We start from the raw sequence: 17,808 nt of genomic DNA on the forward strand, positions 1-17,808 counted from the left end.
AGCACAAAGCAAGCTGAATCAAGAACGATTTTTTTAATCTTAATAATACTTTGGATTCGCTTAAGAGCTATACCCACATTCCCGCTCCCCCGAAGTTAGTCGACTCGTTCTGACTAGGTCGTGTGGTAGGTTGGAAACGGCCGTATATCCAACGGGAAGCCCGACGCCCTGCAGCGAAACGGTTGACTTAGAGTCTGGAAAGAAAGCGACTGAAAGCTGTTCCGATGGACTTGTGGAGTCTAAATGAATTCCGTCTCTACAGCAGTGCGATTTAGTACCTTCTTCTGCTCACTCGATTGAAGCTCCTCTGGGACTCAACGGTCAGACAGACGAACCGACCGCGCAGAGACTAGTCCAACGGAGGAAGCACTTTTATTCTTTCAACCTCGAAAAGTTTAATTCGACTTACGACGCTCGGCGCCTACCGCAGACACAATTTAAATATATAGAGGCTAATAATTCTCTGAACTTATCGCAAATGAATTAAATTCAGTCATACGGATCCTTATTTGAGGAATTTCTGTCCGCTCGCTTTTGGTTGTTTCATGGTATCATATAATCAACTTTGTTGGCAATCCTGGTTGGTATATTATAAACACTTGAAACAGGAGCATTTTTAGCACAACACCAGCCTCCTCTGCAGAGTCCTGATGTACTATTTGATAATGACTTCAGCGCCTACTGCCATCGTACGATAAGCAAGTTGGACCTCAGCAATGAGCACTTGAGTCTTTAGCGGGGCAAGTTATAACGCTGCCAATTACAAAAACGGACCGCAGTATCGATGACTCTTGAACGGTTAGCTGAAAATTCACGAAATTAAGTAATCGACTATAATTCACAACCAACACAAAGATTTACGGCAATCTTTGTCGTCAGTTCTGACTGCGATTATAATATCTTGCGGATCACCTCGAAGATACAACTCTTCGCACTGACGATCACTGTTAGAGAGGGTGTGTTCTTGAACCGCTTAACGAATACCCAAAGTATTACGGTATTTATAACAGTATCGAAGCATAGAAAATACACACCAAATCCTATTCCAATTTGTCCTATTCTCTTCCAGCGAAAGTAGAAGTATTTCTTAGGATGCCTTTTAGTATTGTATTTGGTAACTAAAAGCTATAAAAATGCTTATAATTTAATAAAGAAATGTATCTTAACAGAGGGGCTGACTTACAGTGATACGTGAGTCGATGTCAAAAAAGGACTGGCCGTTTTAAAGCCAAGATTGAAACAAATGTTTTGCTGTGTTTTCAAATACGCCATTCTGATCGATGGTCTCCTGTGTTTTTTTCTCTTTTTTTTTTTTGCTAATAGCATAATTCCATCACTGTAAAAACTGTTTCCTTTGGGTGAAAAATTACTTGTTGAGTGATCTTTGTATTGAAAAGAAATTCACATTATTAGGGAGAGCCTACAGAGACCAAAGAGACACCAGTCTGATGGCGCAAGATCCGGACTAAAACATCCACGTTCTCTTAATTTTTATCAGATAGATACGGATGAAAGCAGTCTAGCGTTGTCATAGTAGACCAATAGGTCAGGGACTGTGGAGTCGTTGTAACCAAAATCTTTTCTGTACAATATTGCCATATGTGATCCACTTGACCTACACCCAAGGACAACCGCTCGAGAACAGGTTGATTTTGTCGAGTTTTTATAAAGTTTCGTGGGTTGAAACACGATTAAGTAAATTAGTTTGTGTCAATTCGTGTGGCCTTTACACATCAAACCTTTTTTGTAGTCAGCTTCCTTAAAATTATTTGGTGGTGGATATTTAGGTCTTTAGCTATTATATTACGGTTACTCACAAATCGGTCTTTTTTTAACCAAAAAATGGTCTAGTTTTACCAAATTTTCCAACTTTTTTTTCAACAGGAGCATCTGTCACATAAAAATTTTCGACTTGGAAGTGACATATGCTTTAGGTCGTCCCTTCCAATATTACATCTTGAGCATAAACAGCACAATTTTTCTTATGGGCCCTTAAGGTACAAAGGATTGTAAATTTTGAATTGATAAATGAATTGTAACATATCGAAAATGTTTGCACTTGTTTCACTTATATTCAAAACATTCGGTTTTGAGCCTGAGTAAAGGCATTCGAAGAGTCGTAGCTCACCTGCCACCCCTAACTCTCAGCTTTCAAGTCGCACCGGTCACCTGGAATTTCACTTACCTGCGACTTTTAAGCCATTTTGGCTAGAAAAACGGTCGATATCCTTTCGCTAGATTTGAATTCAGTATTATATCCATCGCGTATAGGAAGGTTTCCGTGATGACGAAATCATGAAACGGATTAGCCGATATTCTGGGGCAAGATGTGGCCGTAAGCCTGAGCTTGAAAAGACAAATTTCTAGTGTATGATGTAAATCGTCCTGAATTTGGTTCTGTCATCTTATGCCGGTTTTAGTCTGGGACATTTGTTGTTTTAGCCTTACAAAGGATTCTACATTTTTTTTGACAAATTTCTGAGATTTTAAAGGCAAGCAAAGGATTACGCTACTGCTTTATGTTAATGTCCAGTTCTCGGGACAAGTACTCTCTAGGCTCATCGGCGTCCTGTATCAATGGTGTCATGTCGTACAAGTTTTGAGAATTATTCCGCGTGAGTTACCACCCGAAATTAAAGGCTTGCCAACATAACTGGATAATTCGTATTATTATGTAAACGTAGAAATAGGTAGCTTCGATAATGCTATCTAATGTTCACAGTGACCGTTCTTCTATGGATATTATAGGATACATGCAAGTACGAATTTAGGAGATGGATACTGTTATATTATTTTTCAATCAATGACTTGCGTAACACTCAAAACGATTCACACCGTCTTCACTGTACGCGACCATTTTATACCTATCGCTGCGACTTCGTCATATGTTCTCGCTACCTGATGGATGAGTTACCGGAACCATGTTCGTCTTACAGGCTTTCCAGAACGATAAGGAAAATTTATCTCGCAGGCCGCCACGATTTCTATTACCTTGTTTGGCCTATTTTCTAATCGTTTTACTAATATTGTTCGAGTATCACCAGCATATAAAGTACACTAAATAACGTGCCCTATCATGCGTAAGGCCAACATCTATCGCATTGCTTCCAGATCTCACAGTCCGCGTCTCTTTTGTTGATACCTAGCCATAATCGACCTGTAGCAAATGCCAGCGTTAAGTTACCAATTCCTGCTAAGTGCAAATGCGTAAGCGATCACCCACTTATACTTGGCCAATTCATCTTATGCCTCATTCGTCATGAGGATCCTGGTTTCTTGGACCCTTACCGTCACCCGTTTATACGCATAATCTTTGCGTGGGCAAGTATGACTGCATTTGAGCATGACTCTATGCGTGCTCTAGAAACACTAACATCGTATCGCATTCTGCAATGCGATACAAGCCCAAAAGCAGGAAGCTATAGAATATACAGACGGAGAGTGGTGGAAAGGCAAAAGAAAACGGAAAGGCCCACAACGCGAGCTGATGGCAGACGACGTCTGGGCTAGTTTTGAGGCTTACAAAACATAAGACGTTATTAGAGCTAGCGATGAACAGGCGCACTAACTAGCTAAATACGTAGAAAACTATGCCGGCAAAAACACTAACATATCAATGGAATATAAGGGTCGAGAGTCTGGCCGTTGCGATGTCAGTAGAAAGTACATACGCAGAGGGATACCTGGCCTCTAATTGACCCCTAATTTTTTTTATCGAAATCCAATGATTTTTCTTTTCTGCTCCTTCTTTTATCTGTCTTTTTGAAAGAAAACGTCCTGAGAATATTAAAAAATAGAAAAGTCCACTCTACTATTGTGAAACTCATTCAATTGTGATTTTTTTCGCCGAACGGCACGGACTTCGGCGATGGGCTCTAAGTAATTTAACAAATAGCAATAATTTCAATCAGAACTCTGATAAGTAGAGTAGAATCGATGCCAATAAGCTAACCAGGGGTAACTGATTAACTTATGAATCAAAAAGGAAAATTGTTTCAGCCGGAGCAACCATAAAAAAGGCTAAGTCATTGTTCCCTTTGTGCTCTACTTCCTAATCAGTTTAATTTGGAGAACAGGTCAGAATTAATTGAACCCTCGTCCCAGGCACAAGTCTGGATAAATCTTCCATGGAGCCTCCGTTGAGTAAAAATCAGAGATTTAACAGATAGCTTTTTAAATAGTTACAAAGGCTTTCATTTCTTCTGGAAGTGTTTCCAATATGTATTATTTCGCGCAACCACTACATGGTTTGCCACTGTCCTTACCAAAGGGTATTTCGAATGGGCGTGTTCAGCGTCTAATATAAGTTTTTGTCTCTATAAAGACATAGTCAATTCATGCTATGTGTAACGTTGCATATCATTCTGCTACATCTGCGAAACGTTCACCTGCACCCATCTCATGTCACTGCTATTTGGAAAAGACAGTCCCTCTCGCCAAGCTTATTACGAACTGGTGTTGACATCTTCAAAAGTAGAACGGTTTAGATGACGGTCGCCGAAAAGGATATACGGCAGGTTGAAATCTGGGCCATAGTTTAATGCGCTATGTATCTAACAAGCTACGAACATTTTGGAAATTACGGTCGTGATAGACATCCTTAAAGACAAATACGGCGGGAGTATATTAGTAAATATTTACCAATCGCTACCGTCGAGAAGAAATGAGGTTTCCGAGAACCCGTCCGTTTTGTGGCTAAAAGGGGTGCCTGTAACGCTTTAAACCTCTTCGAGAAAATACGAATTCTAAGGCTCTACATCTCTATTACGCTCTACAGCGCTCTATAAGGCTCTACAGCGCTATTACGAAATTGGCCGTAGAGACCACTATTGGTTTTGTGCAAAGAACGGTATATAACTAAACTGGGAAGAGTCATGGTGTCGACAAAGAGATATGAACTTGGCTTGTGAGAAGGATATCTTTTAAGCCAAAAATAGTGATCGATCTACCATCGATCCTCATTACTGGGCAATGTTAAGGCGAGTTTTGCATAGCCCATATACTGGTAGCGAATGGGATACAGGGACAGTATTATGTTCTGGAAGTAAGTGGGAACCGTAATTATAAGTGCAACGTTCCACAAAACCAGCCTGATCACGCTGAAGTTTGAATAACTGTAATTTTTTTTATCCATCATCCTGATGCAGAGTTTATTCGCGTTTAAACATCATTTGTGATTGATAAGATACAAATGTGATGCATTTGCTGACGGCGCTATTTGCTAGCTGCGAGAAAGCGCCATGACAACACGACAAACGCAAAGATCAATACTCTTGTATCATACAGCTTCACTTTAGTCCGAATCATCCATATAGCTCTCGAAGGCAGTGTAGTAATACTACTGAAAACCACGACAACTTCTATAAATCGGAATTGCCCTTAGTCTACTTTAAAGAACGCCGTTCTCGAACAGGCGAAGTCATTTTACTTCTTTAGAACTCAACAGATGTCCGATAAGGTATAAAAGATAGTGCTTTCCTAGCTTGAATAGTCCTATCTTTTGTAATTAATAGAAAATAAGCTAGATAACTCAAATCATACCAAATTTCTGAAGTTGCGTGATGTAAGCTTCACTCATTGCATTATCTTGTTTTTTTTGCAAAATACCGCTAAATAGGAGCAGGAGATGGAGTCGATAACACAAACATAATAAAGGTAATGGTTTTTTTTTTTCGTTTGTTAATGGATAAGAACTTGTTGCCGTGTTCTGCCTTTTTGTTTACATGACAAATTGTTACTTTAAGTTGGAACTCGAAAGATAGATCCGCCTAGTGACAGAAAACCGCGATTTTTAACCCTTTCTATTCGTTTTCTATTTTAATAAAACAACTGCCGAAACAAGCGGAATTAGGTGTGGGAACTTGTTTCCGTACGGTTCCGCAGACGGGATGGTAAAAGCTGAAAAGAGCTTTGTAGCTCGAAGTTCTACTAAAAAAAAAACAGTTTGCGGAGTTCAAATAAGGGCTTTCACGCCAATGAACGCACTTCAACCGATTTTTAATATTACGCAGTTTTCAAGAAGGATATGTGCTAGATAAGCTTACGGGCCTTAACTATATACATCTCTCATCATACGTCCAACAAACGCCCATGATTAGAGGACTTATATTCAAGATAAACTGGAATAACTAAAGTTCCAAAAATGTTATTTGACGTACCATTTATGAAATGACACTGAAAAACTTTGTAAGAAAGAGGAAGCGCCACCCAATAGAGCATATGCATACAACTTGAGATGAAAAATAATTAATAGAAAAATACGTTGCCTATACGTCAACGGATGAGATGATACATAAGTGTTTGCGGAGTCTTCGATTTTGACAAGTGATTTGCGCAAGCGGGCCTTCTGCACAGCTACTAAGTATAAATCGTTGGTTTACATCATCCAGACGTGAGCGCAGCTCTCGATTCGTATCTTTTGCATGCTTTTATGTTTCTTTCTCTTTATAAGAGCTATCTGCCACGGTCCGTCCTGCACGGATCGAGACCATAGAGATAACGGAAAACATGCAACATTTATATTTCAGGACAGTCGGGCTGCCCCATATGTTGGACGAACGATAATACAGGCGCCGATGCATTATTTTTCGGCCATTTAGAACGTCGAGTACACTTAGTTACTCTTACCTACCCTTAAATAGAGTACTATGTAACATATATTAGCTTAAACAAAGATGGATATCGGAATATACAAACTAGTATCTAAAAAGTGCGATGGATACACATATTTAAAGGGCTGCCAATCGCGCCCGGGTGTTAACTGAATAAGGTTAGCGTGACGCGTCGCATTTTAAAAATAAACTATAGTCTTGAGCAAAACACCATGTTTCGTTCTATCCCTAGAGTAATTCGAAAATTTCAAAGAATAACTAGACTTTGGAGCTCCTGTAATAGGACCTATTGAGATTTTCCATCGCCATATTATGAACCTCAAGAAGCGCGTGCATATCGTTTGCTTCAAGTCCACATCTCTGTTCGTACGTAGGATCCAAACCTATAGCGAATAGGGTAACATCTCTGACATTCCACGCGTCATATACGAAGTCTACATGTTCTCTGCAGAGGAAACGGCCTTGATAGTCCTTTTTTTGTAACAACGGGGGTGTCTATTACTAAGTCTATTGCTAACCGCATGACCATTAGATTAGTATTCGTTTACGTGCGTGTGTGTGCTATGCGTGTCCGACGTGAAGAGTGGCCATTTTTCCGGCGATCTGTCTTGTTGTCTTTTCGTGCCGAGCAGATCTTCGTAGCAGTACTTTGTCTGCCGCTTAGAAACAGAGTGACCCTTGCGATAGAGGAAACAGTGCACGGCCAATCATGGCTTGGTAGAACCGTATCTCATTTTGTAGCGACATCCTGCGGAAACAAGGTTGCGATGTTACCCTTTGCCATCTAACTGCCTTTATACATACACCAAGAAAAAATGTATGTACGTTCACGAGGTCTAGGAGGTTGGCTGGGCGGTCGTTTCATCGTCGAGTCGTTCAGGATGTGATGTTTGTGACCCCTGACAAGATGGAAGAATGAGCAACGTAGGCAAAATACACAGAGGCAGTGGCTACGATGTGTATATCGAAGCAGTACTATACAAGGTGCACTGCGGCGGGTACCGACCGAAAACTGGCAGGTGAGCAAAGAGGGATTAGCCGTAGCAGTAACGGCACCAAGTAACAGATGCATAAGGGCTGAAGAAGCATGAGAAACGTAAAGGACACGACCTCTGTGTTGCTACTAGATAACTGCCCAGCTTGATGACCAGCTAGGTAACGGCGTGCCCTAGTGAACATATTTCTCGATCAGGACTGGGTGAACGCTGACATGTGGGTTCAGCCGGAGAGATACTGCATTCAAGAGCCTTGTACATGACTTAAATGCCTGACACGTGCGTCGTCATTTGTAAATTCGGAAAAAATACAAGTTTTTATAATAGATGTAAGTATATGTTAATACAGTTATAGTTATTCTGAATTGAATGAGAAAACGAGCTTGTTCTTTAAGGAAATCGTTTTTTAACATAAACTCACTAACTAATATGAGCAAGCGATCTAATTTATATTTTACGGTACATATGATGACTAGCAAGAACTTCCATTCACGCATGTTTATATTTATGCAATATGTGAGAAGCTTTAGCCTTAAACAAATAATAATAAAGCTGACGTGGCCATTGTAAGTTACATGTTTCGCATATAACGTGTGTTTGTGAGCTTGTTTGAAAAAAAAATTTATCAAAACACTACTTTCGTTGGACTGGACAATAATATAGGAACGCGTCGCTTAGTCATGCAAGTAGACCGTATTCAATAGGTAATCAGTGTTTAGTATAATATAGTACTATATCACAGTTACGTAAAAATGGCTACACTGCCTGTGCTGTGCAAGGATTACATAATGTATAGGCAATAGACAACAAAAAAAAAAACAGAAATACATACCAACAAACCTAACACTCCTAAAAATGCTAATAGGCCACACTCCGCCGTAGCTCTGGCTATCGAGCTAGATGTAGGACAAGTCGTGATACAAACAGTCATAGTTCAACATAGTTTTCCGAACTCGGCCGGAAGTAATTAGAAAATTTTTGTCGGCCGAATTTGCGTGCGTCTGCAGCTCTTTTGTGTCTTACAGGAGGGTCATGCAGGGAGCACAGCGCATGCAATTGTATGCGCTGTGCTCTTTGCAAAGCCATGATACCGTGATATGCACTAGAAGGCCAGGTCAACTACCATACGAACGCTGTAGGGTTCTAGCTTTACGGGTTGCTAATTAGTGTTTCCCAAAAGTCAGCAGCTTCACTGTCGTCCTTCGATAAACGAGATATATAGGTACAAACCTTAGCAGAGTAAACATTGCCGTTTTCGGCGTCGGCGTCTCCGTTCATTCGTTTTATGGGACTGGCCCACTATTGCACTAACGAAAGGCACGGCGGGCGGCAAACAGCGAGCGCACTAGTTTGTTCGCCCGTCCACTGGTAGGCCCAGATGGTTGAAAGTGGTGTTCTAAAGCGGAAATTTGGACATAGACACAGCTACTCCGGAAGTGGTCACAGGCCGTCGCTTTGGTAGCCCGTTCGTTACCTCAAGTCCCTGACTACGTCGACACCGTCTTCTCTACGCTCAAAATCGGGAACGAGTGAGTTTGGGGCTGTATAGTAGACAGTACATCGTAGACGCGCCCTTGTAGTACGGCAAATCGCTAGTGTGTCGGAAGTCCAATCCCTAAATTGTGTGCCTCACCTTCGCCAGCAGTGGGTATCGGATCCAGTAAGACAAACTAGGGAACTGGCAGATTTGAATAGGTCAGCCATCTTCTCACCATGCGATTCATCTCATGCTCTGACTTCTCTTCGTTCCTGTAGCATGTCCAGTCTACAACTATAACAAATTAAACCTTAAAACTATACGCTTGATATAATTATACGGTCGCTTTTACAGCTGCTTTCTGAATTAAGGTCGATAGAAGAGCCGACAAAGACTTCAGATTAGGAAAATAGAAAGGCATTCTGGTAAAATAGGTTTACTGCGGGACAAATGAAGGATCGTTTAAAAATTTAACGGTAGTTTATATCCTGTATTGACGCGCTCTTCTTGCACGGCTGTTTCGGCTGCTCTGCTCCGACAAAATGTCGTAGGAAAACAGGAGCCAACACGGAACAGGAGACAGGACAGAGGATAGAAGCAAGGAAGCAATGAAAAGAAGTACTATTCAAGGTAGAAACAAGGAGAAAATAATAGAACTGCGTAGACGAGACATGGCCTCCCTCTGATGAGATGCGGATATTTCTAGATTTCACAAACAAAGCTGTCGAAGGACAAAACTATCAAGCCTCATTAACTTGCATCGCGCCTTTGCTACATATTATCTATCGCTCACTTATGTTTGGCCCGCTTTACCGCTCGGTGCTGCCCAGTTTTGAAGTGGGCGACCCGGAAACGACAAAGGTATCTCAGATCCAGAAAGAGATGCGGTCGTTTTGTGAGGACGAGAAGACACGCATTTTTCTTCCACCGATCGTTGAAAACTGAGGGGCAAGCGTCCTCATTCGCAAAAGACCCATAGACAACCAGCAACGAGAAGATGATTGCTATGGAGAACATGGTTTATACCAAAACCAAATGATACACTGGTGCCGTCGATCTTCACGCGTTTTGCTGTCCGTTAGTGCACTAAAAAAACAGAAGATATAGATTAAAATGATCAAATAAACCACAAGGATATCTTGTGAGCATTTTAGTTCCAAACTATAAATTCAAGATATAAGTGTGATAAATTTATGACTCGTATGAAATAGTCAATTATGAAAATTTCTCGTGCAGTCGATTCTCTCTGTTGATCTCTGCAATGTTAAACTGGCCGAATCAAAGAAAATTTGAGCCTCAAATACAGGTTCTTGCAATATGGTTCGTGGCCTATGTTGACCGTCACTTCTATCCGAAATAAATAAAAGTATACTCTATCGGGTTTCATGGAAAAATACCCGTTTGAAGTTCGAAAGCAAGTTACTGCTGTGACCTTAAAGATGAAATTCAGGCTTTCGTCCTTGAGTGACATACCATTAATTATACAATACGTTGAGTGTATCCTTGCTGATACATATACTTATTTATCCACAGGCATAATTTCCTGATCAAAGACGGAAGCGAATTAACTGTCATGGTAAGTCGGGGCGCTAGTAATGCCATATCCAGCATCAGTTTTTGCGGTAATGGGCTATCCTGTCTAGGCCTTGCAAACTTTCCCATTTACGCAATGTTGTTGGCCCAGTACAGGGCCTGCAGAGCCTGTCCTTCACGATTCCAGGCCCAATTTCTCCCAAAATATGTTGTAGCTTTTCGCTTCGCTCGGTTCTTTGCATCTTGTCCTTCAGCGTGTGTGCCTGCGTCGTTGTTATTATCATCACACTTATGGGCCAGCGGCGTTTATATTCAGTTCCCGTTTGCTTTTTTACAAGTTGATTTTGCTTCTGCTCACAGAACAGCGGCGCAATGGTAGTCGACAGCAACCAGAAGAGGGCATGAATGACAGGACGCTGCACTTGTAGTACACCCCTGCCATCCACATAACCTTGCGCCAATTTCCACTTTATACATTTGTCCGTCGTAGCGACAACGTCAGTCTCTTAGAAAATTTCATTTTGTTTCCATTCGCTTACCCCAACGTCCCTCCTTTGCTATTCGTTTTATTATTTTTTGTCGTGATCCAGTTGCTAGTGTTCGTGAGCGGCAACAACTGGATTGAAGCAATATTCCCGTAGTTGTTGTTACTTGTTTTTATTGCCATTATCATGATAATTACAAATGGTTTATTCTGCCTGCTAGATACAATCAAGCATCATCGATATTGACATATGTCGTTAAAGTAATTAGATAGATAGATAGACATAGAAAAACGGTGATATAAGGTTCTATCAAATATATAGGAAAATAAATAGATGATTAGCGTTGCAGGCGAACCAAACACAGATATAGGAATACAGGACCATATTGTTAAATTACCTATTATAGTACAACCTTTGTTAGCTATTTTCTTACGTATTAAAACGAACATACGATAGGTGGTAACTATTACAAAAGCCTAATTTTTATTGTAATTTGTGAACTGCTTTTTGTTATTATTTGGTAAGGGTTAGTTAATGGGCCTACCCACATTTTGGGGGGGGGGGGGAGCATTAACTGATAATATACATATTTTATAATAAACTGGTATGCTTGTGCTTGATAATCTTCTACTCATATATTATGTGAACGCATTGAGTACCTGACCTGATTCAAAAACAGATGCTTATGTTTGAATAGAGTAAGTCCCAGACCTGCTGATTATTAATATATGTCGAAAGAAAAACCTTTTACCCTTAGATAGATGCGCCATCAGATTATTATGTTATTTTTTTTACAAATACTATTAATTATATATGGCTGTTCAGAGAACTTCAAGTGTATATTGCAGCACTATGTTCAAATGAAAAAAAATTCTGTATAATCTTATTTACATTGACGAAACGGTTCCGTACTTTTGGCGTAAGTTATTGACGGTTAGCTTCGATAAGTGGTAACTGATGCTTGCCTTGGATGTACAGCTCGATCTGTTTACCCTAGTAATACTTTTGCCGATTTCTGAACAGTTTTAACCGCTTGAGCTATGGCTGGGTACAACCATATATACCATAAAAGTGTTTTTTTTTTTTTTTTTTTAGTTCATGCGATACGTACGGCACGTGAAGACTCTTTTCAAATTTCTTAGGCTTTACTTGTTGAAGTCTTAGCGTAGGTTTACATGTATAATATTTTTGTTTGTTTTAATATTCAGAAGAATCTATTAATGCGTTTTTATTGTTTTACTGTAAGATACTTCAAAAATTATAAAAACAAGTGAAGATATAGGTGCGCTGTTGAATAAAGGTTTGTTCCATACACGAAAATGCCGTATTTAAAATAGCAGCACATGACAACAAACGCGTAGAAGCTACACTTTTTTGGTTTAAATAAGACTCGAGATGATTTTAAATGACTTCCTGACACGTATGTCCTATTTCAAATAGGTTTAAAGGACCAGTTTCATCTCTTCTAGCCGTGTGCTTCACTATCATCATTGTTATCCATTTTGACCTCTTTTCCCATGTTGTTAATTGTTATTGCTACAGCACATGCATGATATTTAGTACTTATGCCACCTGTCACTTCTTGTTTTATACTGGTCTAATATTTTTAGTTTTTTATTAAGTTATTTATATTGGTTCAGTAACTAATCTTAACTAGTATATCAATAAGGCGGGCCTTACAATTTGTTTCAATCTGTCTCCGTGGATAGTAGGCATGTATCGTATGCAAAGTATATGATGTTCTATGTAACATAAAAATGGTCTAAAGCCTAGTAGTTTTACTTTATCTGTTCTTTATGTAGCAACCAACTTTGCTACATTTTCAACTGTTTTGCTGAATATAAGGTAAATCATTTTGCCTATCAACTAGTTTCGATTTGCGATATCGAGGGCTTCTTTTTTAGGTCAAAAAAATAATCGATATACGTTTACCTTCTTCGGTGGCGCGTACCCAGGTTCTTGATATCAGAAAATCAGTAGAAACGTTACGCATGTTCTACATTTAATCAAAATCAAAGCATTACCTGAATTTTTCACTTATTTATTATTGATGATTATTATTATTAGCAAATTATTTATTTATTTATTTTTTAGCAAAAATCTACGCTGTCGGATCATTGTTATCGGCTCAGTAATGGATCTTTGAGACCGTGTTTCACGTACCGGACACAAGCGTGAGCAAGAAGCAATCTTTCTAATAATAACCGTTTATCAGATACCCGGACCAGTTCATCGGAACATGTTCGGAATTATTAACGGCTATACAACATATAACAACGGAAATAATTAAAGTAGCCGCCATTATTGAAATCGCATCTAAAAGAAAGAACTTAATCGTTTTTCACACAAGAGTTTACTGGATATTACCCGGGAAAGTTAGTATAATTATATCCAGTTCTTGATGACTCAGCACTCTCGTCACTTCATCTATGTATATGTGTGTAAACGGCCTTGGGTTCGTGTGAAAAGGAATTCCGATCGCTGTCTATGCAGACTATGATACTAAAACATAGACTCTTCGTTTTACAACTTCTCATGCACACGTAATCGCGAACCGTGATATAATATTAGGATTTTGTTATCCTAGCATTTCTTTACTCTCTTCAACAGTCGTGCCGTGCGCTATCCGAATCAGCGGGAGCAATTACCCGATTGACGCACAGCTTACCCCTTGCGGTAGTTAGCCTCGTGTTAGACAGGAACGAAGCGAAATCTATTTCAGTACGTCGTCAAACGGTCGTTGACGACATTATCGCGATTTTTGCCCCTCTCGTCGTTTATTTCTGCTGAGAAATGAAAAAGTTCCCCTGCAGATGGCCGCGAACCTAGTAACTGGCGCAATATGTACCAAATAATGAGAAATCGCCTTGAAGTTGATGCTCGGGAGACGATTCGTGGGTTCTTCGAAACTTTTGAAATAACCTTGCTATCGGACACTTTTCTTCCACAGTTGTCCCTGAAGCCACGCACATTGTAAAAAAAAGATAAACTGCTTCGTTCAAAGCTAGTCTCGCAATGTTGCTATAATGCTTCAAATGTTCTTAAAATTCTGCGCCAAGGTCTGGACCTTTTTGCGTCCCGAGCCTGTTTTGGCCCTCTGCATCGCTGGTATTTCAGAATAATTAGATAGTTTTTGTTGATTTTCATGATGTCGCCAGGATCTGACAGCGAAACTACTTCTTCGTATGTCTGTTAATATCTTGCTGTGCACAGCCGGGCTTAAAATCGCTTTCTGTTATAGTGACCATGATGCAAACATTTTTTCCGCTGTTTAAACCTTCTGCGGCCTTGAATCCTCAAATGTGCCTTTGATGGGAAAGGCCGTATCTTTGTTTGCCTTGTGACTCTATGTGACAGGCGATTCGTTGTATTTACTAGATGGTAATAGTGATCTGAGGTGAAAATTCAAAGTATGGACTAAAATTTTGTCTAGTAGTACGGGGTGGCTTTTTGTTTTGGCCAGCACGAGCTTATACTACGTGAACCTAATAATAATAATAAAACGGTAACTAAACTAACTACGTTATATCTGATTGGTAATTATAGATTTTTTTAATATCTTTTGAACTGAAGCCTTTTGAAATTTTCACGAGCAAAAGTCTTTTTGATAGTCTTCGGGAAAGCGAATTACATTGTATGCATATAGTGCACTGGAAGCAAATGACGGCAGCTTTTCATTAAAAACCCAAGATACCAAAAGTTTCTTAAATTTCGGGATGAGGTTTCTTTTGCAGCTTGCTTCGGGGTTAAATATTGTTACATATAAAACTTAGCCGTACCCTGTTCCTCTCTAATTAGCAGCGTGGGCTTGTGTGCAATATTGATGCTCATTTGCTCGACTAAAAAAATGGGCTAATTTCAGTGATGTGTACTTGACAGTAAACCTATCACACAGTTAAAATCAGGGTTGACGATTTGAAGAACCCATAGAGCATTAAATCTGGTCTGAACCAATCCACACATGTTATGTGCTAAAAAAATGGCACATCTTGATACCCACTGCTATTCTGTTTAGTGGAGAACAATGCTTTCATTACATGTTTATGTGTCAGAGATTGGGCTAACGACATACTACAGGTAAACTACGTATACATCCGTCAGAGTTAATCGATAGAAGTTTTAGCTTTTACCATAGCTTTCTCTATTGCTTCTCTTCGCTGTCGCTTCGCCCTCTGATGCCTGGCTTCCTTCTTTCGTTTCGCCATTTCGGTGTGTCTGATAAGTCCACAACATGATGCTCAGTATCCGTCATCTTTTTCATTACGGCCGCAAGTCACATGAAAACCACGTGGTGGGCAGAAGTATTCTTCTATTCCAGAAGAGAAGCTATTCAATACAACCCCGCGTGGTTTCTCTGATTAGCGTGAACACTTGACTGTTCTTCTTCATATTGTACTGGATTCTGTACCGGCGCCACACAAACCTAGTGTAATTCAGTATCATTCAAAATCAATCTAGGGAACAAAAAGAGAACTCCATTTAATCTAGTTGTCATTGCGGTAGAGGCAGCATGTTGCCAGTATCCTCTTCAACCTTTTTCCCTGTAGAACAGTTTTTAAACGAGCTAGTGTTATGGCCTGGTGCACTACGCTTTGTATGGTTATAGCGCTTCACGTCTGACCGTATGAAGGTAGACAAAATCCAGCCTGTTGACGATAATAGTGTGAGTACCTGCAGGCTGATCCCCTTCTCTATTGCTTCTTCATGCGCGGTCTGAACCACTTGCTTAAGTGTCAAGTAGGTTGACGGCAGTAGCTACTATCATTATCACCACTGTCGCTGCTACCAGCATCCGACCAATTCGGATTTATTCAGATCTGTCGATCTATTTGAATACCCGCTCCTGCATGTCCGAGACTCGCTCTGAGATACGCGCTGGTTTGGTAGATGACGTCGATACTGTTGACAGTCTAAACTCTGATCTGAGCGAAGTGAATTTAAAAAGAAAATTCGAATGATGAACTGGCAAAAATCTGATCAAGAGAGTTAAACAGGAGGAGGGTGGGGGAACCAATGATAGCACAAGTTCGCCGTAGCATTAACTAAAATCGCTGGCAAAACAGAAAAACTTGTTGTGTGCAAAATAATACGTCAAATTGAAGAGCTTCGGGATGAGATATTGAAGCATAAAACTAATCTGATTCAAACTGGAAATCCGACAAAAGTGAATTGTGGAAAGTGAGGACAGGATAATATGATGGAGAAAGATATTCATCAAAAGGTGGCTAGAGAATTGTAAATATATTATGTTCACCCAACTCTAGTATCAATCTTTTTATTAATAATTGCTATTCATCTTGCCAACACCCAACCGTAGGAAAAGATGATGTATACCTGTATTTAGAATTTTTTTTTAATGATGAGTTTATGTAGCTAGGCTAAATAAGCAAACAGTTTTTCCAGTCAACCTCTGACACATAGCACGGCACTTGTTCATATCGGGACGTCGTTCATATTTAGGTATGTTTCTGAACCGAGGCGTATAACGTAGCAATATTATGAGGACTCTCCAAATTAACTTCTATCCTATATACAGATATCAGAGGTTCGCATCACTAGACCTATCTTCACGTATAAACTCGTCCGTGAGATCTACAGCGATGTCTGTCACCTGACAGGAACCGATCATTTTGGTACTGTATGGTATATAAAGTGCTCACTCCATAGGGGAAATGGCGAAAGGCAAAATTCGATTTCGCAGACATCCTGGCTTCCCTTCCTGCTCCGTCCTTAATTGAGGCAGATCATTTTTTAAATTATTTAGAAATATACACAAGTGTTGGTTTCAAGTTAGCAAAAGACTTGCTCCACAGAACAGTCCTGAACAGTACACATATAAAGCTACGTTTGAACCATTTTGTACCTAAATCAAGTAATTTCGTCCTGAGCATATCGAACGAATAAAAAAAAAAAGCCAATTCTTTGTTAAACTAATGGTAAGAACATCAGCGAGTTCGGTCCTCTGTTCGACAACAGCGACGATTAAACCTACTCTCTTTGACAAAAAAAACAGATAACTTACTCAATCTGAGAGAGTCCAGTAGTTGATTCGACAGGAGTGCCATGCTGCAAGCAAGAGATTCATGTTAGCAGTCGCTATAATTGACACGAAGACTATAATACTAGGGGACTTCTATTTTTTTAGGCCTCATGTAGGCCACCCTATCACTTGACTTTTTAAATCTTTTTGCACCCACAAATACATAACTATGGATAAACATCGACGCAGGGGACTGCGAACAGAAAAGCTCATGTTGTTACGTTCTGCGCATGTGCTTTAAGTTTTGCTTTTCCGAAAGACTCAAGATTATTACATTTTATCTATGCTAATGAGATTATCTATATCGTTCTGTACTTTCAGACCTGCTACGACAAATCATTCGGCTTGAAAACCTCAATGGTACGTAATTACGTTTTTATAGTATTATCGGTTCTTATATATATATATATAAATTATCGCGCCCGTCTGGTTTAATCTTCTATTTAATTGTTTGAATAGAATAGTTAATGGCTGATGCTACCATTACCGACGCCTCGACATCTGTTTTGGTTGGGAGAGGAAAGTTAGAATCTTTCGGTGTGCATAGAAAAATGGAGTTGTTCTATTTCGGGGATTTGATTACTACTACCCAGCTACTGTTCGGTACCCTCAAATTTTAACACTACACTCTTCATCATCGGTTAGACTACATCCACATCACACGGTT

At 39.8% G+C, this 17,808-nt stretch overlaps 1 protein-coding gene across 1 annotated transcript in view; it reads left to right on the top strand.

The window, feature by feature from the left end:
• Positions 1-17,509, top strand: part of LOC111269698 (uncharacterized) — a 98,099-nt gene extending 80,590 nt beyond the window's left edge. Inside the window, exon 3 of the mRNA XM_086972183.1 lies at positions 17,463-17,509. Within this exon, the coding sequence (XP_086828309.1) occupies positions 17,463-17,509 (47 nt within the window). The remainder of the gene's footprint in view (positions 1-17,462) is intronic.
• The last annotated feature ends 299 nt before the right edge of the window (positions 17,510-17,808 follow it).

The sequence above is a fragment of the Varroa jacobsoni genome, unplaced genomic scaffold (assembly GCF_002532875.2).
Source record: "Varroa jacobsoni isolate VJ856 unplaced genomic scaffold, vjacob_1.0 scaffold_150, whole genome shotgun sequence".
NCBI lineage: Eukaryota > Metazoa > Arthropoda > Arachnida > Mesostigmata > Varroidae > Varroa > Varroa jacobsoni.